The 21,089-nt window shown below is 36.0% G+C and overlaps 5 protein-coding genes across 9 annotated transcripts in view; 1 reads left to right on the top strand and 4 right to left on the bottom strand.

Moving 5' to 3' along the window:
* The first annotated feature begins 2,287 nt into the window (after positions 1–2,287).
* LOC106451102 (protein CHUP1, chloroplastic) lies at positions 2,288–4,266 on the top strand. Its single transcript, XM_013892964.3, has 2 exons — positions 2,288–3,373; positions 3,680–4,266. The coding sequence occupies exons 1-2, from the start codon at positions 2,630–2,632 to the stop codon at positions 4,148–4,150; spliced, it is 1,215 nt and encodes a 404-aa protein (XP_013748418.1). The 5' UTR covers positions 2,288–2,629; the 3' UTR covers positions 4,151–4,266.
* On the bottom strand, positions 4,225–6,912 carry LOC106451101 (aspartic proteinase 36). Of its 2 annotated transcripts, XM_013892962.3 has the most exons (11): positions 6,460–6,912; positions 6,361–6,375; positions 6,157–6,286; positions 5,813–6,063; positions 5,515–5,742; positions 5,274–5,436; positions 5,119–5,192; positions 4,953–5,049; positions 4,810–4,873; positions 4,656–4,727; positions 4,225–4,573 (listed from the first exon to the last, which is right to left on the bottom strand). In XM_013892962.3, the coding sequence occupies exons 1-11, from the start codon at positions 6,723–6,725 to the stop codon at positions 4,419–4,421; spliced, it is 1,515 nt and encodes a 504-aa protein (XP_013748416.2). In that variant the 5' UTR covers positions 6,726–6,912; the 3' UTR covers positions 4,225–4,418. The 2 variants fall into 2 exon arrangements, with proteins under 2 accessions (XP_013748416.2, XP_013748417.2); XM_013892963.3 differs by lacking the exon at positions 6,361–6,375.
* A 1,162-nt stretch (positions 6,913–8,074) lies between these two features.
* Positions 8,075–10,110, bottom strand: LOC125609300 (vacuolar protein-sorting-associated protein 37 homolog 2). Of its 2 annotated transcripts, XM_048780600.1 has the most exons (7): positions 9,896–10,108; positions 9,278–9,472; positions 8,994–9,081; positions 8,864–8,903; positions 8,737–8,783; positions 8,533–8,653; positions 8,075–8,452 (listed from the first exon to the last, which is right to left on the bottom strand). In XM_048780600.1, exons 1-7 carry the CDS (start codon positions 9,907–9,909, stop codon positions 8,289–8,291), a joined length of 669 nt encoding a protein of 222 aa, XP_048636557.1. In that variant the 5' UTR covers positions 9,910–10,108; the 3' UTR covers positions 8,075–8,288. The 2 variants fall into 2 exon arrangements, with proteins under 2 accessions (XP_048636557.1, XP_048636556.1); XM_048780599.1 differs by having other exon boundaries at positions 8,864–9,081; positions 9,896–10,110.
* Positions 10,111–10,300: 190 nt separating this feature from the next.
* Positions 10,301–21,089, bottom strand: part of LOC125609598 (probable pectinesterase 15) — a 29,062-nt gene continuing 18,273 nt past the window's right edge. The window contains exons 4-5 of the mRNA XM_048781123.1: positions 11,016–11,266; positions 10,301–10,937 (exon numbers count right to left, since the gene is read on the bottom strand). Coding sequence (XP_048637080.1) covers positions 10,730–10,937; positions 11,016–11,266 — 459 coding nt within the window. The 3' untranslated portion in view covers positions 10,301–10,729. The remainder of the gene's footprint in view (positions 10,938–11,015; positions 11,267–21,089) is intronic.
* LOC125575027 (E3 ubiquitin-protein ligase CHFR-like) lies at positions 13,344–17,140 on the bottom strand. 3 transcript variants are annotated; one of them, XM_048780597.1, is made up of 14 exons: positions 16,982–17,140; positions 16,745–16,895; positions 16,580–16,677; positions 16,129–16,190; positions 15,933–16,024; positions 15,720–15,843; positions 15,533–15,619; positions 15,254–15,347; positions 14,888–14,995; positions 14,634–14,737; positions 14,265–14,330; positions 14,097–14,184; positions 13,901–13,961; positions 13,344–13,704 (listed from the first exon to the last, which is right to left on the bottom strand). In XM_048780597.1, exons 1-14 carry the CDS (start codon positions 17,046–17,048, stop codon positions 13,701–13,703), a joined length of 1,206 nt encoding a protein of 401 aa, XP_048636554.1. In that variant the 5' UTR covers positions 17,049–17,140; the 3' UTR covers positions 13,344–13,700. The 3 variants fall into 3 exon arrangements, with proteins under 3 accessions (XP_048636554.1, XP_048636553.1, XP_048636555.1); XM_048780596.1 differs by having other exon boundaries at positions 13,344–13,778; XM_048780598.1 differs by lacking the exon at positions 16,982–17,140 and having other exon boundaries at positions 13,344–13,778; positions 16,770–16,895.

Genomic DNA, 21,089 nt, shown 5'->3' on the forward strand with positions numbered 1-21,089 from the left:
ATTGTGAAGAAAAAAACAAAAGAAGGACATAAATTAAGGTTTCGCGAACAGAGGATAAGAGGAAGATGAGGATAGCATTGTCATTTTATATTTATTAAAAATAAAATATTGAATTGAACAAATTACCACCATTGTCACTTGAACTCGCGACCTGGGCAACATTACGAAGGGAACCAACCACTTGACCACGACATATAATTAGTAAATGCTTAACATAATATATACCTATATTCTACGAAACCATTTTCTCTATCGTCATTTTCACATTTGTCTTCTGTAAAATTATTGTCTTTGTTGACGAGAAGAATCTGTGAAGTGCCTGCCCAAATCTTTTTAGTCTCATCTAATCTCAAGTTTAAAATCGATTTTCTGCAAATACATATATATGTTCTCAATTTTCTCTTGTTGAGATCTACACATAAACTCACACATGAACACTTATAAAAAGAAAATTCTGAACCCATTTCTGTTTTGCTTCAGATAGCCTCACATGTAAGCTACAAACTATTGTACCAATTTTTGTCAAAGCTTCCGAAAACAATTTCTCGTCAGTAATTTCCGAGGACTTCCCAACAAAGAGGACCGTCGGAATGCGATGCTCTTTCTTGTAGTGTAATGTTATATAATCTCAATCTTGTAGTGTACTTTTAACGTTCGAGCAGAAAAACAAAATCGACGAACCCTAATTAGATTTAGGTTTGGTCGGGTAATTAGTTAGGTTGGGTCGGGTTATTTCTTAGGTTGGGTTCGATTTTTGGTTTTAATTTGATTTTTTGATAAATTACATATCGACCCCATTAACTTAATATAAAATCAATTGAATCCGATTGTGATGTTAGCACCATATAATTATTTATTTCGTATATGTGGTATGTATTAACATAAACGTCGTGTAGTTGTTGACATATTTTCATATATTGGATAATTTTCACCATATTATAGTAAACTGTGTAGCTGGGAAACTTTTTTCTTATTTTCAAGTGCTTTGTGATTTTTGTTTGAATCTTTTGTTACTAGTTTCATCAGTTAAGGTGCTTTTGTTGCTTCTTATAGTAAATGGTCTGTTTCTGTGGAGGCTCCACGTGGTAGATTAGCAGTATGAGCTGCCAAATTAAAAGTAGCCTTTCCTGCGACACGTATCTTGAGTACCTCATTTTATTCTATCTTGATGTACCTCGACACGTGTACCTTTCATGCATAGATCTTTAGTCTTCATGGTCTTAAGTCATTGATGGTCGGTTGACTCGGTTGTATAATAAGATACTTTTGGTTGCTCGAGGAATTAATAGTAGAGCTGAACGTTGCTGTGGAGGTATTTAACTTGATGAGATTTAAAATTACTAACCAGGATAACTGTAGCTTAATCAAAGGTTGATGTAAACCGTGGTTGAGTAAAAAGACTTTTAGAACTACTCTAAAAACAATATCTAGTTGAGGAAACGACGAGATAGTTGCATTTGCTTTAACGCAGTTAAAAAGATGAATTGCCTGCTAGTAGTCCAAATGATCCAGCAAGGTCGAACGCAAGTAATTGCTTTTCTGTTAACTAATTCACATTTGTTCACCTACAACTTTATAAGATATTTTTTGACCCATGTTTTAACTTGATTCAGGCTAGCATCTCATTTCTCTTTGCCACAGGTTCCGATCTACACATATTTTTTACTTGATTCAGGTTAGCATGTTATTGACAGAGACTACGCTCTATATTGAAGATTTAAATTTATCACGTTAACATTTTTAGTTAACAAGCTAATCACATTAGTCGTGTTCGCATATTATAGTGTTATATTAATTACATAAAGCAATCACGTTAAAAAGTGCTCTAATGTGTGAACGTCTCTATATTTAAATATAAATGCCACTCCTTTTTCTTATTTCTCCGACAACATCACGACGCGTAATTGATCTCAACTCTTCTAAATCAGTCACGTTTTGCATATGATCTTGTTAGTTATGATATGCTTAATCATTTATACTCAAATTAAATAGAAACTAACCGTGAATTAGCCACATCAAACTTTAGTTTTGAGGTATATGATCAACTTTATATACTTCTTGGTTTTGATTTTAGTTAACCTTAACAAGATAATACTTCTTGGTTTTTAAATGGAATTTGTTTTTACTGGTTATTTTATTTTGATTTGGTTTTTCAAACACTACACATTTAAATAAGAAAATAATTTTTGACATAAAAGAAAAGAAAACAGCACATGCATGCACACATAACTGTATTACATGCAGATCTAGGTAGGTTCCTACGTGCGAGGGAGTAGAAACGTGCGTCTTGTAAGTGGAGAATCCGATGCCCAAGCGAGTAAAGCAAGCAATGGTCAAAAAGCAACCAATCTCAATTACTTAAAGAAAACCAATGAAAAGGAAACAAAAGGCACACCCCAAAGGAAACGAATAATCTTACAAGACATGTCTCCTCCACAACCAAAAGTATATGTAGTAAAGTTAATAATAAAAGAAAGACCGTTTCTCATATAAAAACCATTATGATCTGATCAAAGCCTTACAAGATCCATCAATCAATTATCTACTCTGAGCTTCGATCATATAATCAAAAGAAGGAAACATTATTAGTGAGAAAGAAAGCTCTTGGAATATAAACATATAATAACAGATGGATGGTTCAGGTCCAAGAGAAGGAGGAGGAGGAGTTATGAAGCCTGTGATTCTGAAAGTTGGTGTTGCTCTTGTACTATCAGCAACTGGCTTGATCTTGGCCAGGTTCGTGTCTCGAAAAGAAGATAACGAGGTGACTTCTTCCGCAAGCAATCCAGAGTCAACTTCATCATCTAGCAGAAGAAACGATGGAGAAGAAGAAGAAGAACATACAGAGAGCCTGGGTGATCAACAACAGCAAGAGATTCTAGGGTTGAGATCCAGACTCGAGGAGCTTCAAAGGAAGGAATACGAGATGGAGTTGCGTTTCGAACGTTATAGTAATATGAAGGAACAAGAAGTCATGCTTATGGAGCATAAAAGCATGTTGAGCCTTGAGAAAGCTCAGTTAGATTTCTACCGTAGAGAACTTTCGGCGATGGAGGAAGAACACAAGAGGGGCCAAAATTTGGTGATTGTGTTTCTCAAACTGGTGGGAGAAATCAAAGAGTTGAGATCAGAGAATTGGTTTCTTGAGGAGCAAGCAAAGAAGCTTAGGAGAGGAGGGAAGCAGTTATACCGTCTTGTAAACGAGAAGAGCAGGAGAAGCATTGCCGTGGAGAAAGAGCTATTGAAGTGTGTTGATGAATTGGAGATGAAGAACAGCATTGTGAAGGAGCTTGAAGGTGAAGTGAAAGATCTAAAAGCTAGGGTTGATGTGTTGCAAGAGGAGAAGAAAGAAGTGTCCTTGAAGTCAGTGGAGGTAAGTATTGATTTTGAAAAGTGTGGTCAGGCGCTTTATAGAATATTATTGTTTGGTAGGGCGAACATACCGATTTTTTTGAATGTTTATGCTGATTCTTTTTTAAAAAATGGTTTGAAAAAAAATCATTTTGTTTAGATCCAATTTTTTGAACGTTTATGCCGATTCTTTTGAAAAGATTGATTTGAGAAAATAATTTTGTTCATATCCGATTTACTGACTAAATAGGCGCCTAGCCGCCGCCTAAACCGACTACTAGAGCACTATCCAAATCTAATGATTGGCTTTTTTCTTGCTTTTGTGAAGATGGTGAGTGAAGAAGATTATAGAAGGGTGTTAGAAGAGTGTGAGGATTTGAAGAAGGATGTTGCTAATGGAGTGAAGGAAGTGATTAACCTGAGATGGAGCAATGCTTGTTTGAGGCACAAGGTGATGAGAAATGAAACCAGTCATGAGGAAGTAGCATTTTCTCCAAATAGAAACTTGCAAGAGTACTTGGAAATGGAGGAACAAGCAGAGGCTCTTCCATTGACAGTAGTAGCTGATCATGAGCATCATGAAGAGAATAACCATCATGATGATGATGATCATCATGAGCATCATACCGAAACTTCGAGGAGGAAGAGGCTGATGAAGAAGCTAAAGAGATGGGTTGAAGGAAATGAGAAGGGAAGATCAACAAAGCAAGAGGAAAGATGTTTTGGAAGACACTCTTTGAAGGTGGAGCCTGAGGATGAACAAATGTTTCACTCAAGAAGATCTTGTTCTAGTGTGTAAATGAAACAGTCTCTTGCTTAACAAGAATAGCTTTCAGTGTCATGAAAATTGATTTATGCAATGTATCCAAGAACTGAAATAAAAAGCCTATATATTAAATATGAAAATAAAACAAACCAAGGTTTTACAGAAGTAAGACTTCTAAAGGCCACAAGTAGAGCTATCTACAATTAAAAAGACATCTACTTAACTACAGCAGAGAAGATGTGCGAATGGCCAAAAGAATCAGCATGACCTACTCTAAAACAAAACATGAAACTCTATAGATTTAAGTCAAGGAGAAGAAAGTACAAAGAAGAAGAGCCAGTAAGATGCTAGAGAACAACTTCAAAACCATGTCCTTTCTTGAGATCATCAAGCATGGTTGCCCTGAGTTTACTATATCCTTTCCTGAAGTTACCGATACATTCACAGACATCGAACCTGTTCAAACAAATCAAGTTTATGAAGTTTAGATGACTATTCTTGGCTAAATGATATGACTGTGACAAAGATTTTTACTTACAATCATAGTTTGCCCATCCAATCCGTTGCCGAGCAAGATCATACACAAACACTTTATCTTTAAGGACAAGATCTACAAAAACAAAACAGGATTTATGTAAACGCACTGTTGGGAAACAAGCCAATCATCAATAACTTAAAGCTCAATGCCTGACCTCCTAAAATGTTTTGTTCTTCAAGAGCTTGGGAAAATCCAATGCACCACATCGACGAACCATCCTGATAGATAGAAGAGACTAAGTTAATAGATTACATATAGAAGCAGAAAGGTTTCAGTGCTACTAGTAGAAGAGCTTACATAGAAACCATAATGAAATAAGTAGTCCTGAGGTCTCAACATCATTGATGCACCACCAGCAAAATTGAGACTAACCGGAGGAAACATATCATTAATGCTGCAACAACACACACCAAAACCATGAGAACTCTCTCTTAGCTTAGAAGTTACAGAGAAGAATGCATACCTAGTCGAGACCAAATAGCACTGCTCTCCATTAGACATGATCGGTGTCACCAACTGAGACACGCTGCTTGATATCTGCAGATGATAAAAGTACAACAACCATCATTGATTTGAAAGAAATATTCTCATAATCACCAGATAAGTCACAAAACTTACAGCACTGAGAAAGGGATCATAAGCCTCTTTCACCAGATACGTCAAAGTGGTTCCCGTGTCAACAATAGTACCACGTGTGTTCGAAGTCTCAAACGCCACCGCATCGATAGGCAGCATCTCTCCGTTAACGCTAATGCTCAGGAGATTTAAGTTATAGTGAGGCCTGTAGATGAAAACACACATTCTTATCAGCTTGTGACAGCATAATACAATGAAACTAAATGGGTTGGTGAGAGCTTACTGTGATGGGACGAGAGGACTGTAAACCATCCCTGGTACCAATATCTCGCCAAGGACAAAGACACCACCTCCACTACCATCCCCTTTCAAGCAATGAGAGAACACAGGAGGCGTAATCCCTCGTGAAGACAGCTGAGAGACAACAGATAACTTCCCCTTGCCAAAACCAAAGATCCCATCCACCGCTTTGTCTGACTTCGTCAAGTCTCCAGACTGGTATGTACTACACCTGTTTGAGAAACAAAGCTTAACACACTCTCATTCAAACACTTTGATAAGAAAAGAAAAAGATCCCTCACCCGAAGACAATGGGAGCAGATGAGTTAGCAACCAAAGACTCTCCCAAAACAGCATCAAAATGGAACGTATCAGTCATGTAGTAACCAGAAGTCCCACTTCCATCACCATAACGAAACGAGTAACCACACTGGTTACTATTCTCGGAGCACTGCGCAGCTGTTGTCTGAAAAGCCGAAGAACAAACCGGATCCGAACAAGTGAGGGAGGAGGCAGTCAAGGAGCCAGGAGCGTCAAAGAAATGAAGCTCAATCTGAAAATCAAAATCAAAATCAAAGACAAAAGATAAAGCCATTTGATCCCATTCCCACACAAGAAAATGTAAAAAACTAACTAACTAACTTACTCCAAGTCCACTAGAGCGAGGGCAGTTAGAGCAAGAGCCGCAAGTAACCCACAAGATGTCGCTTCCAGTATCAATCTGAACGTTGAACTCTGTAGGAGGAGAACCCAGTTTCACCTTTGTGAAATAAAGCCTAACCAATAAAACATTATTATATATATCACATTTAATAGAGAGAGAGAGAGTGCATAATGTTTTGACATTTACATAGTCGTCTTGGAGCTGCAACACACAAAAGAAAACGATTCTTCTTTTAAATCAAATCAAAGTGGACTGCTTTCTAAAAAAGGAAACTCCTTTGATTACCCGATGAGGAAAGGATCGGAGGAGCCTTGGACTGGGAAGTTCACGACGCCGCCGATTGAGCTCTGGCGACCGCCTTTGCTTAGTAAGATTCGCGCGTGGCGGACACTGTCGCGCGCTCTGAGGTCGCTGAGCTCAACTGGCTCGTCTAAGGGGAAAGCCCTTTGTAAAGGGAGAATCTTGAGAGGTGAGGCGAAGGTAGTGATCGCCGCCGCGAAGGCCACCGCAACTGCTAACAACATCGGTGTTAAGGAGTGAGAGATAGGCATTCAAGTAGCTCGTTGGGGTTCTGGTTGTGTTCTCGATACGAGACAAAAGTTACTAATCGCGACAACTTTGCTCGATTCTTCGCATCGAGACTCGTAGGGAGAGACAAGAAAACAAGAAAGAACTGTCAGAGAGAGAGAGAGAGAGAGAGAGAGAAAGAAAAAGAATGTCAGAGAGAGAGAGAGAGAGAGAGAGAGGTTCTTAAAAATGTTTTAGCGGAGATTGATGAGGGACTTAAAGTGCAATATATATAAAATTCGAAATTATCGGTTTAGTTTCGGTTTGGTTTGGTTTTGGTTTAATTTTGAATCTTGTTTAACTATTTTATAAATTAACGATTGGTAGATGGTTCCATACATAAGTAACATAATAACTAAATGACTTTCGAATTTCATTCATTTTCTTTCTCTTTTACATAATTTTATCAGTCTTCAGATTTTTAGAAGAAAGTGATTAGAGCATAGAAACCGGGAAACAAGTTTAAAAACTAAATCCGAATTTATCGGTTTAGTTTCAGTTTGGTTTGGTTTTGGTTTAATTTTGAATCTTGTTTAACTATTTTATAAATTAACGATTGGTAGATGGTTCCATACATAAGTAACATAATAACTAAATAACTTTCGAATTTCATTCATCTTCTTTCTCTTTTACATAATTTTATTATCAGTCTTCAGAAATTTAGAAGAAAGTGAGTAGAGCAATATAGAAACCGGGAAACAAGTTTAAATTAACGGATGTTGGTAAAAGAGCATGTGATTCGGACCAACTGAGATTCTTTGTCTCTTCTTCTTTCTTTTATAACAAGATAAAAACTTTCTTATACGCCAATCTTGGACAATCTTTTTGACCATGAGGAAGTATAAAGTTTGTTCCCGAAACAAGTACAAGTAAAAAGACATTTGATCTGAGCAAGGGTTAGGTTCACTGAGTCTTACTAAATTAGTCATAAGAAGCTTCTACACGACATGGTCCATTAGTAATGAACCATTTTTCTTTCGTTAGATGGTTTAATATTCTATTTTAAACCATGATTCTAAACAACCGTTTGTGTAACAAATTGGAGCAATGAATAAACAAATAAGAGTAAATGGTAGTAATTCACAACAACATAAAATGAATATAGTTAAAACTTAAATATTAAAAATTGACTTGCAGGTGAGTCTCGCGTCTTTAGTCTTTGATTCAAAATGGCACGTCAACGAGAACCATACTGGTCAACTGTGGTGTGAAGACAAAATTGGACACATGCCACGCCAAAATGCATTAACGTAAACTTTAGTAATCTACTGAAAAGAATTACTGTATGGTCGTATACTGCAAGCTCTTGTAAGTTTCATAATACATAATCATCTTCACTGTTTCACACCCCATGTATATAACGAAAAGATTCAATCAAACATTACAAGGTTCAGATTCAGAGATCATAATAACATCATTCTGTAATCCAATACTATTGTTTTTTCAGATAAGTCTCAGTAGTGAGCTATCTTTAAATGTGTTTCTTTTTTTTACTTTACACAACGGCTTAAGGAAACAAACCAAAAGCTCCTTGTGTTTCAAGTTCTTCAACCGATGGATGAAGTTTTTGCAGCGAGATGGATTAAAGCGCGACGATGATACAGGCTTCTCAGCTTCTTGTATTTCTGCACAAACGCTGCTGTATCAATCTCCTTCTCCATATACTTCTGTTGCAGCTCCTCTGATTCTTCATCTCCCTTCTTCATTGCATCTACCATGAACCATTGTGTTTAGAAAGCAATGTGCATCATTTTGTTACACATATTGAGTGAAGACCTATGTTTTTTTTACCTTGAAGTCTATGAAGAAGAGAACCAGGAGAGTAGAATCTGAGGATCTCGTCTCTTTGATTCTCAAGCTCATTGAGCTTCTCTTGTGCAGTTGCAAGCTCACTTGTACGGATTATTCTGCACTGTTATATACAAACAATTTCACAGATGGTGAGAAGAAGTTTTATAAATACTCAAAACAAAACTATGAATGATATATACCCACTTGGTTTCTGAGCTCCACTATCTGTGGCTCCTTCTCCAAGTTTTCTCCTGTTATATATCAGCATATAAGTTTTAGGTTTCTTTAAGCATTTTTAGGCTGTTAAAATAAAAGTTTAACGAGAACTCACTAGCTAGATGTAATGTCTCTTTGCGTAGCTCTTCTCTGATCTGGTGAACATTAAGAAGAAAAATAGATGTAAACAGTGACGATTCTACAGTTCTTAAGACAGAATGATGATGATGGTTTGAGAGACTTACGTTGTTTTGAATAGAGACCTGGTCAAGCGAGTTCAAGAACTGTTGGTACGCATTCTTGTCAGTCAGAAGCTTCCCGAGCTCATCCACACTAGAGTCCAAATTTTAAAGAAGACAAGATATGAGTGGTAAAGAGAAAGATCAAGTCCAGAAATCGATTCCTTTCATATACGTAATATCACAGAGAGCTTCAGAAACAAAACTATCAGAACAAGTAATAATCTATGGTTTGGTCTGAAATGATCCCAAGTATATAAAAAAAGTAACCAGAAAGAGTAGCTACTAACCTTTTGTCTTTCAAAAGAGCAATAATGCCGGCAGCTTCACCTGGCGAAACATGTGATGGGATCTGCCCTCCTGATGACTGAGGCCTGGATGAGCTAGGCGAGGTGACAAGAGAATGAGAATACCAAGGTTGTTGTGGAGATGGTTCTGAAGAAGAAGAAGGACGAGACTCCCCAAGTTGCTGCTCCTTTGATCCCCTGCGTGGGTTTATCACAACAAAAACATCCTCAAACACTATCTTAAAAGTGTTCAACATACATCATCTTATGGATATATACAAACATTGCAGAAACTAAACACGAAATGAGGTTCTTTTTTAAAACGTTACAACCAATACTTGTCTTATCAGAAACACATCAAATCAATGAGAATATATATATTCTATTTCATTATGTTAAGGTCTCAAATCTACCAAGGAAGATTGTGTATATATATACAAAAATTGATAAACAAAGTCAGTGACTTTAGGGAATCCAAAGTAAGCAAAGATCAACACTAATCTCTATTAGCAGCAGTAAGTAACTACACCATCAAAAGCACCAAGAGACATGCCCAGACGCAGATACATCCCAAATCATGAAAAATAACAAAATCAGATCATGGAGTTTGATGATTTCTACCAGAAATTGAACATGGTGGTGATTCCTCGGTCACACCAAAGGTTTCTCGATTTCGAAAGATCGCAATCAGATGATCCCGATCGCTGATACAAGAAACAAAATCGATTCGATCAGATGAAGGATCGAGGCGGAATCGTATTCTTTTTTGTTTTTGCCTCTATGAGGAATAATACTTCTTCTCTTTCGTTTCTCGTTTTGTTTCATGCTTCTTACTTATTAAGGCCTCTTTATTAATTGACAAATATATGGGCCTTTATTATTGGGCCGTTAGTCATTTTCTCCCAAGTTCTTTTTGATGGTCATTAGTATTAACATGCAAATGAATAGGTTAAACCATGAATTTGAGATTTTTTTTTTTTTGAATTGTGTTGTATTTGTTCTTTGTGATAATCTCATAACACTGAAACAGGTGTGCTACCAAATGATGAGGTTCAAAGGAGCATCCATGCGCATAAACTCGCACCAAATCATTAACAAGAAAACTTTAGTACCAAAACTGGTTATTTACTAATAGTATTTGCACCAAGTAAATGAATACAGCAAGAAGAGTATCAAATTTTTTAAAATTATACAGATGTGATCTAAATTAAGCAATGGCTTAATGATTTGTGCCACAAACGCAATTTCTTTTATTTATGTAGATTGGTGAAACTCTTTTAAAAATCATCAATCATCTAGATATGAAAAGAGGGAGATTATTAAACACATGAAAATCCACTAAATATACGAATATGGTCTTATTTGAAAACTAGATATGACTGTGATTTCTTATAGACATAATCTATATCTCAATGTTTTGTGGTGTGTATCTATGCATCATGATCCTTATATATGCTAGTAAAATCTGATAAGTTCATATATGTTGTCTTCATATTTAAGCTCTGGGAGTATGTCAGTTTGAGTTAGCCACTGGTCTCCATCTATATAGGAAACGTCTGTGAATGAAGATGGTTCAGAATCTGTTAGTTGTTTCCCATATGACACTCTGCTTTGGTAATTTGCTCCTTCTCCATAGCATTTATGCTCTCCAAAAGTCACTGTCCTGGGAAATAAAATGCATTTAGAACAATGTAAGTTAGATGTTCTATGTATGATTTGAAGTTTGTTTTAGCCGACTTACTTTTCTCTTGTCGGGTCGCCCCAATCATTCCAACCTTTTGGAGTGATGATTCCAGACATGTAGGTGTTTGAGAACACTATGGTAGCATAGGCTCCCCAAGCTCGTCCAAGCCACACTTGCCCACTTCCATCTATCTTACAGTTAACGAAAGAGAATCCTGTTTGTTCATCTTTTGATTGTCTTCCATGTGCTGTGATAGATCCACTGACCCCTGATGTATTCTCCTTAGCTATTGAATTAATCGTACAATCCTGCTAGCATTTATAAATATAAATCGGTTTTTTTTGAGGTACAAGTTCTTTGGGTCTTTGGCATTTATATCCAACTAGGTATTTCAATTTTTTTTTGTTTATATCAGTTCATTTTAGTTTCAGGTCAGTTTGAGTCAATAATTCAAGTATCTGTAAAATTTACTATGTAATTTGACTACGTAATGAGTCTAGCTCGATAAAAGTATTTATGACAAAAAGATCTAAAGAATCCGAAAAGCCAAAAAATCAGAACACAAAAATACCCAAAATCAAACAAATACCAGAAATAACTAAGTATCTAAAAGACCAAAATCTTATCCGAGAACCAAAAATATCCAATATTTTAAATATATTTTTAAAATTTGAAATTTTACCCAAAACCTGAAACTATAACAAAAAAACGCGAATCCAAAATTTACAATAATATTTTTATACTGAGAACATATATGAATTACTCAAATATACATAATATGAACAAAACATTCCGGGTACTTTGGGTATCCAGAGTCCAATAGAGACCCGCAGGTCCAAAAAAATCTAATAGTATTTTTTCCCAATCCCGAACCTCAACCTGTATTTCATATTGGTTTGGTTTGTTTATCAAATTTGGGTAAAATTTTCATACTTAAGAAAGAGTTACATAAGAGTGTATATTAAAAATCTCAAATAAACTTATTCATAAGTTATATAATTTTAAACAAATTTTTGTATTCGATATAATACGACTTTATAACATAATAATACATAATATTCTCAAAATACTATCTTATATTTAACTTTGTATATAACCCATAAAATCCGCGCTTTCGAAGCGCGGATCAAAATCTAATTATAATTTATAGAGGAGAAGGTGCTGCACCAAGCGAAGTGGATGGTGCGTCACCTTTGCGTAGGGGCGGACATTTGATACACTTTTCTGTTTCGAATCCAGGGAAGCAGTTAGAAGGATCTTTGACACAACACAAGACCTCGAGTTGCCATGGCTTTCCCTCAAACTTTTTGAAGCATCTTTCTAGCCCAATCGGATGTTCGGGATCATAACCTGCAATGATTATCTCAAACTATAAAATCATGTGGCAGCAATGGCTGAATCCATAAAGTATAATACAACGTGTGTAACGCCTACATCTATCTTATTAGTATTGAGTTTTGAAGAAGGAAGATATAGATTCACTTCTTACACTGGTGGAGACCAAAGAGAGAGACAATAATGAGAATAGTAACCAATATTTTAGGACCCATCTTTGCTCTTCTCAACTAATATTATTTTCTTGGATTAATGATGAGAATTATCACCGATGTGTGCTGACGCTTGCAAATACATATACTATTTATAACGGAGATGATAATAATGAGAATCCATCCATTCTCGCTAATTAATGTTATATAAGGAATAGAATCGCAAATCATACAGGAACGGATACGTATCCACTTAAAAATTCAGAGAATTATTATTTGTTTCTATATTTTAGTTGATTTGGAAATTGGAATAGGATTTGCAAATCCTTATAAACTTTAATTATTTTAAAATGTAAAATTAATTTTAATTAATATTTGCAAATTCGTAAGTTTTTCAATTTATATCTTTGAGTTTAAGAAACGTTTTTTAAAAATCTATTAAAATCTCTAATAAATTTACAATCTGTATTTAAAAATATTAGATAAATAATTTATTATTTTGAAAAAATTCACCAATATATCATAGGATTTAACAAAACTTAATCAATAATATAATTAAAAATTAAAGTTATCATTTTTGCGCGTCTAAATCATTTGAGTATACTACTTCAGTCCTATTAATTAACCTTCTTCACCCGAAAAAAATTAGAGGGGGCTTATTTTTTTCTATATTTTAATTGATTTGTAAATGGAAGTGGGGGTTGCAAATCTGACACACTTTAGCAATTTTAAAAAGAAATTAAAAGTAAAGTTTTATTAGTACTCGCAAGTTTTAGTTAAATTTTTAATCTTTTATAAAACATAAAATCGTTTAATTCCATTAAGTTTCTAAGAAAATTTCAATTAGTATTTAAAATCATTAAATTTGTTATCATAGTTATCTACTGCAATTTCCCAAAATAAAATCATTAATATATTATAGGATTTTAAAATCCACTAAACCTCAACCAATAATCCCCATCCAGACATTAGAAATGAAGATACGTGGATGCAAGTAGAATATATACTTCAACATCCATAAGTCAATATTCCTTACTGTGGATTGTACTTCAATATCCACCAAAATATAACCAAAAAGCCGACTCATCAGCACGTTCATACAAAATAAAAGGAAGAGAAAAATGTTAATATGGTCTAAGAGGGATGGTTCCCTCTGGTAGGACGACACACATGGTTACGTTTACGAGCATGCTCTTCATTGTGGTGCTGTGTCCTACATGCGTATCCATACCAACAATTTTCTCTAGCTGCTGCATCAGCTGGAAAATAATCTACGATAAGCGTTACACGGAACCAGTATAAAAGGAACCCCACCAGCTTATCATAACACTCACTGCAATGTACAACAACAATCTTTAACATCACAGTAGGAAGAAAATCAATTTGCAGTCTTAACTATTGTTTCAAACGATCCATTTGAGACAAAAGAGTCTCCACCCTAGACTAGTAACTTACTTGCAAACATGTGTTGACACGGTTATCGACTCAGCATGATTGAGTGGCATCCGAGAGCGGTCTGCATAAGAAAGACATCATTACAACTCAAGGATGGAGATCAAGTTTTTAAGTTTACATAACATAAGTTTGCACAAATGATCTTATTGTTAAAACAATCTTGAACGGTTAAAAATTTTGATATTAAGATTTTTACCGATTTGTCTGTCGTTGAAAAGACTGAACCACTCTGCTACAACATCTTGCACGGTTCTCCCCATCTTAGCAATGCATCTTTGTGTTATCTGCAGAGAAACACAGAGAGTGTCACAAAAGAAAAAAAAAAGAGAGAGATATAAATACTCCGTTAGAGGTAGTTCCTTACATCTTGTTCATGGCGATTCATTTCATGGGTTATGGAGGGAATCCTTGTAACTGTGCGTTCCGAGATCTACAAATATTAGTAAGAAAATAATGAAAAAGAAGAAGAGAATAACAAATACACAATACACTCTTGTATCATAGCAATTCTAACCACAGGGCAAATTCTTTTTGTTGCAATACCTCAGAGAAGGAAAAGAAAAGCTAAGATCAAGTCATGTTGCGTATAATACATACATAACAGAGAGCCAAAGTTCAAAGAGATCAGTTTTAATGAAAACTATTCTAATCTTATAAAACGAACAAGTATTATCAACATGGCTTAATAATAGTAAACAGTGAACAGTTTTGGTTAGATCACAGCTTAACCTACAGGTCTGAAAGTGTCTCGACTGCAGACTGGAGTAGATGATTCACCATGTGTAACACTTTGGGAACTCCAATAAGCACCACAAAAAGGCCTATCACATCCCATGCCTGCAAATAAACTTTCTTAGCTGAGCAAGTGAAAGCAACAACAGCAATGAACTTACAATGTCAAGGGTAGAAAGAAGATAACAACCAGTATTGAAAGCTAGAACGGTAGATGATTTTAACCTGTAAAAAGAAGTACGTACTATTACTTACAGTGTAACGGCACTTGGAAATTGGTTCTATTAGGCATCATTCCTCTACACAGGTGGCATTGCAGATGTGCACCATGGCGTTCACACCGATAACCACCAATCGTAGCAGCTGACAATAGAGCCATTGGCGCAAAAGAACAAATCAACCCATCAATGATAGCATTGTACGATGATACCTCAAGTCCTCATCGTTTTTTATTTCCGTTTCCTCAAGTACATTGATTCTTTCGTACGACTAGAAACAGTTTACTTTTGGTATACTTTGAATCAACTTATTCAAGAGAATAATAAGAAGATAAAGACAAATCTTAAGTTTTTCTCTACAGTGAAAAATATAAGAAGCAAGCATCCAGATAAAATATCTTACCACATTGTGGGCATTGCAAACGCAAGCTATCTCTTTCTTCAAGTGTGGGCGAGACTAGCGTACTGAAACGACGTTTTCTCTTGCTCCCAATGATCTAAGACGTATGTAAATTGTGGTATTTAAGACAGCATGGCAGGTACGTATAACTCACGACTAGTTGCACAAGAAATACTATCAGCGTGTTTAAGAAATGGTAATGACTTAATCATCTTGATAACAAATGCTTTATATATTTACAAAATCAGTTACTTAATAGAAGATATTGCAGCAAATACTTACAAGATTTGATTGGATTGATGAAGATGAGTCTAACACTGCGAGATCTTCAGCTGGCCGCCTCAGTCCTGTATCCGCTTTTAATATATCCTAAAATAACAGGCTCTGATATAGTCACTAAAAAGCTCAAGAAGCATGCGTATATGAAGCACAAGAGTATAGTCATATGCAAGTGAACAGATAATACTACCTCTTGTATGTTTTGCAGGAAATGATTCCTCCCAACAAACTGTACGGTTGTTCTGCACTGTGGACACAGCACATGTTGATGTCTCGCCTCAGATCTCCGCATCCATTCTGAGAAACAGCCATTACTGCAGGCAGAACACATCAACCATCAGTTACCTACCAATATATTTTTATCTCAGATGAGAACTGCACTAGACCAAGCGAATGAGCAGACCAGAAATTATGAAGGCAAGGCGCAGCTGTGACAACATCATGCCACACGTTTAAGCAGATACTGCATTTTGCGTGGTCAGGATCTATGGAGATCTGAAAAGCAAAAACCAAAGAGACCGAATAAGAAACTTGACTTAAAATTCTCAAAGAATCTAGAATTAGGGACTATGAGTAGATAACTAGATATCATAGAGCACCTTCAGTAGCTGGGATCTTGAATCTGGAGCAGGCATTACCGTAAATCTGTACTGCAAGTAACCTACAAAATTAAATTAAAGAAAAATTATATACCTCGAAGTTTATTGTCTTCTTAAAAGGTAACCTAACAAATAAACGGCACAAACAGTAACTTGAAATAAAATCTGAAACTACAGCTTTCATTATCAGAAGCTCAGAACTAGTTCAATGAGAAACATTACTATAGCAATACCACTGTTCTGTCCATAATATTGTCTTCAATTAAAGTGTTACCTATAAACTAAACCGTAGCTGTTACTTTATTCCGTCATAGATCCAATGCAATAAGAATGCACCAATATGAATTAACACATCTTTATCAACCATACCAATTCCAAATGAAAACAAAAAAAAGTCTTGCTTTAAGAAATAAACTAACTCAGAGACATTAAGATGTAAGGAAGGTCGAACCTTGTCCTCCAGGGCCAGGAACAATTTCGGATCCAGACATTATATCGACAGCACCATCTTTGGGGATGAGAGCCTCGTCAACAAGTATAGCATCCGAACTAAACAAGTTACCAAAAAAAATCAGAAAGCAGAAGTGTAAACAGAGAAAACATTAAAAGACTAAACCTTTTGTTATGTAAAGTGGCAGAACCTTGACCCAAGTTCTTAGTGATTCTGCACCATTCATGTCTTTCCGAGGAAGATGGTTTAATCTCAGAGCATATCACCATATCACTACGCCTAATCTCGATGTCAGAGAATCTAGTGTCCAACGGAACTGCGAAAAAAAGAGAAACTTTTAAAGGTCAATGGACATTCGATAGAAATCTCGGAAACAAAGGGAGGGGAGAGAAAAGGGCAGACCCAGTTTGGCCCATGCTTCATCATCGGAGGGTTTAGAACCAGAGGATTGACCTGATTCCGTCGTCATCGGAGTTCACTTTCGAAAGCTTTCAGAGAACGACTCTACTCCTATTTTTTTTGTTTTTCTCTCGTCAAAGGAGTGAACTTTTTTTGTTTATTCGTATAACCGTTTTGGTTATGGGCCTTTATAGACGTATGGGCTTTTACTAGCGTCAGTCATATTCAGCCCATGATGTAGATTATACACTCAGCTTCTGGCCTTCGACCTTACTCGAACAAACTACAAAACTATATTAGATATATATACGTTTTTGGTTATTTTAGCTTACTTTCTAAAAGTAAAACAACACTAGTTTTTGGTGTTTAAATTATGTATGAAATAATGCAAAATCATCAAAAGTACTATGAAAATAGATTCGTGTATGTAGTTATTACATAGAAATATATATATTTATGTTTGATTATTGGAAAACATGTTATGAATTGTTTTTTTTTTGTAAGAGGATAACATGTTATGAATTGTTTAGTTATGCATTGTAATTAGTTCGGACCCGATCTTTTGATCATCACATGTTGCAACTGTACATGCAACAACAACAAAAAACGTGGTTTAACATGTTCTTATTTTTTTATTTTGTCGACTTATTTCTTCTACATAATTTTATTGTTTATTTTTTTAAGTATGTAACAGTGAGACTACGTTGTAACGTTGAGCTTCTTAAACAAAACCCAAAAAAAACTTTATAACAAACCACAATTTCCCGGTGAGGAGCTGGACAGATAAAAGAAAGAGCACGTAGGGACGACATAGTACAACTCATGTACTATTTCATTTTACGGACATGGCTAAATCTTTAGAACATTCGTTGAATCATAGGAGACCTTGTCGGCTTTCAACGGTCAGCTCTTTGACTATTCCAAACAGCATGCTGCTGAATTAGCTACAAGCCTAGTAGGCTTAGCCTACAATCAATTAGCAACATTAACACCGCGCAAGTTTAGATGACCAAGTCTCGTTTAAGTTTTACACAATCCTACTTTCGAACACTATCAAAATATTTTGCAAGACGTGTACATGAGTAAATCCATTTTCCAAAACTCAATCTTCTATAAAAATTGATATCAGTTACACAAAGCAAATACCATGATCGTTACCAATAATCATTTTGGACAAAATAATTCTCTTGCGCTGGTTTAGATACTTGATTAACTAAAATTACGTATACAGCAATCGATCAAGTTGAATAAAATCCATGAAAATAGTTGCAACTTTTCAGTGTACTGTGTAGTACATATTATTTACCGTTAGGGAAATTGCAGTATCTCTAGATTAAATTATTAAATTTGACTGCCGAGTATCATTTGTTTACGATGTTTTTAGCAAAAAAAAAAAAATCATTTGTTTACGATGGCGCCAACATAAATAGTTGAAACTTGAAAGCAAAGTTTAAAACGTGAAATTTGTTAGTTTCGTGTCTTGTCACCTTAATAAGTTAGTTTGAGTAACGTTACCGATGCAACTGGCAACTGCTCGTCAGCAATATGTCCTTATAACTCTTGTAGGTTTTATATTGTTTGACTTTATTCATAATTATTAAAACAACTATATACGATTTAATCTATTGACTTGGGCAATTGTTATTAGACAAGACTCGGAAAGGTCCACGGAATATTTTATGATAAACTGAAGGATGCTAAGTCGCAGTGCGCAATAATTTAATACAATTTCTCTTATACCTACTCTTTCATTAATTTCACATAAACTTAACGTGTCAATATCTCATAACATTTTAAAAATATTTGAGATAACTATCACGTAATTATATACTCTCATTTTTTCTCTTATTATGCCGCTTCAGATTTTTAGTTTAACATTTGGCACAAGACATTGTTTTTTTCTCTTCAGAAAATTGAATGCCTCGTGTGTGTGAATATTGACAACTAAAACAGCGTTGAACAAAGAGCATTTTCTCCAGAAAAAAAAAGAACATTAATGTTGTCACGTGGCCACGTTGATATAGTCTATTAGGTTTACTGTCCATTTAAATACCCAGGAGAGAATCCATCTGTGGATTGTACTTCCTATCCGAGAGTTAGATTTGTGTTTTTAATAGGTTTAGATTTAACTTTTTCGTTGCAAAAAAAGTTCAGTATAAAACAGAAACCCATGTTTCTCAAAAAAAAAAAAATAAATAAATTGCCGTGAAAAAATGAATTTTCCTCTCTTTTACGTCAACTGATTTTCTTCTGTGCGAAAAGCAAAAGTTTAATTGCGGAATACAAAGAATATAAAGAAATAGAGAACACGACATGTCCTACAAAACCAATGCAACGAATGGAGAGGAAAAAGACGAAATGCATGCAGATACTTTTGTCTTTGACTTCGCAAGTTTTAGTAACTGTTTTCGAAATTATTTATTTTTGCCAACTCATGCAACTGTTTCTAAAATTTAATAGTTTAATTTTATTTTAACAACTTAACCTTCCTATCCTGGTTTCTGGACTCCATTTATTTGATGTAGTTGTCACTCGATTGGACTCGTATGATGAGGACTAAACATGTTAAACACTAAACAATCGTTAACTAAGTCGGTCGATGTTTATTTTTCTTTTCAGTCCATGAATTGATGTGTTTAACAAACTTCAAATCTATAGATCAATTTGAGTTCATCAAATCAAATACAAGCAATTAAAATCCACTATCGGGCATAAGTAACATGCATCTACGATTAAAAGGTTTGTCGTGATTTATAATGTTTTTTTTTTTTTTTTTTTTTTTTTTTTTTTGGTAAAATGTTAAATTTTATACCAATTTTAATTTTTGACAGAGATTACAGAGAAAACAAAGAAAGCAGAGTAATTAAAATCTAAAACTAAGACTAAGAAACAGCAGAAACCAAAAAATGGTCACAATCAACAAGAACACATCTAAGCAACTAGAAGATCCAACATGTAGAAACACCGATTCCAAACCCTAAAGCTCGGACATTTGTGTTGTTGCCACAGATCCTAAGATCTTGAGTCCTCATCGTCGTTGCCACGAGCATCACCACTTAAGGCTGCCCTCAAAACCTCAAACGCGGGTAACGCCTACAGCTTCTCCGAAGACTAACACAAAAACGAGACAACTTCAAACAACAAGTTACATCTAGCGGCACAGGAGCTTCTACGGGCAGTCAGAGAAGCCGCCTCCGACCACATCCTCAAGCTAAAGTAGCCTCGAGAATCATCTCCCACAGATGCAACAATGTCGCCAAAGCCAAATCGCCGCCTCTATTCTACACCGTCACCACCAGCGCTTCAACGGAACAAATCAAAGCCGAAGATGAACCACTTCAGGACCTGTGAAACCAAGCCAAAAGAACACAAACAACGCAAGAAACGGAGGAGCCACACCGGAACCTACAGATCTGAGAAAACCAGAGAGTAAACACCAAAAGTAGATCTCTGAAATCCACCTCTGCTGAAGCACCACCACCAGCCGTCGCCAGGGAGAGCACACGCTGGAGTAGCCCAAACCCAACACTTCCGTCCTAGCCGCACCCGCGAAGGAGAAGCCACACGCATCGGAGACAGATGCCACCTAACCAGGGTGAAACCGCAAACCTTATCCACTGCATCTGACTGGATGTGAGAGCAGTCCTCAAACTCTCAACCACCGTGAAAGAGCAGAGGGGATAGCGAACGTCACTATCTCATCTTGAACGAGGACAAAGATGAGACCAAGAGGAGCAGTGAAACCGCTGGAGAGGCGCCAAGGACGCCACGCGCACACACCAGATAGATCCGCCACAACTACTGCCGGAGAGTCTGCCTCAAGCCCGTGACCTATCGTCTTTTCTGCTAAAACTGAACAAGCAGAGAAGAAAGCCGATGAATGAAAAAAAAAGAGAAAGGAGAGAAGGCCTCTCCGGACGGAGGCACGAGGCCAACCGCCGGAGAAACAGATCTTCAAAAAGTTCGAGACTTTAGTTGGCGGCTGGTTGGGAGAAAAAAAAGAAAATAGGGCGAACTTCACCTCTGTGAAAAAGGTGTTTTCAAAGAACACAACACCTCTGTGATTTATAATGTTGAGAAGTGATTATATATTTATATCCATGCGGTACTT

This window comes from Brassica napus, chromosome A5 (genome assembly GCF_020379485.1).
Source record: "Brassica napus cultivar Da-Ae chromosome A5, Da-Ae, whole genome shotgun sequence".
NCBI classification, from domain to species: domain Eukaryota; kingdom Viridiplantae; phylum Streptophyta; class Magnoliopsida; order Brassicales; family Brassicaceae; genus Brassica; species Brassica napus.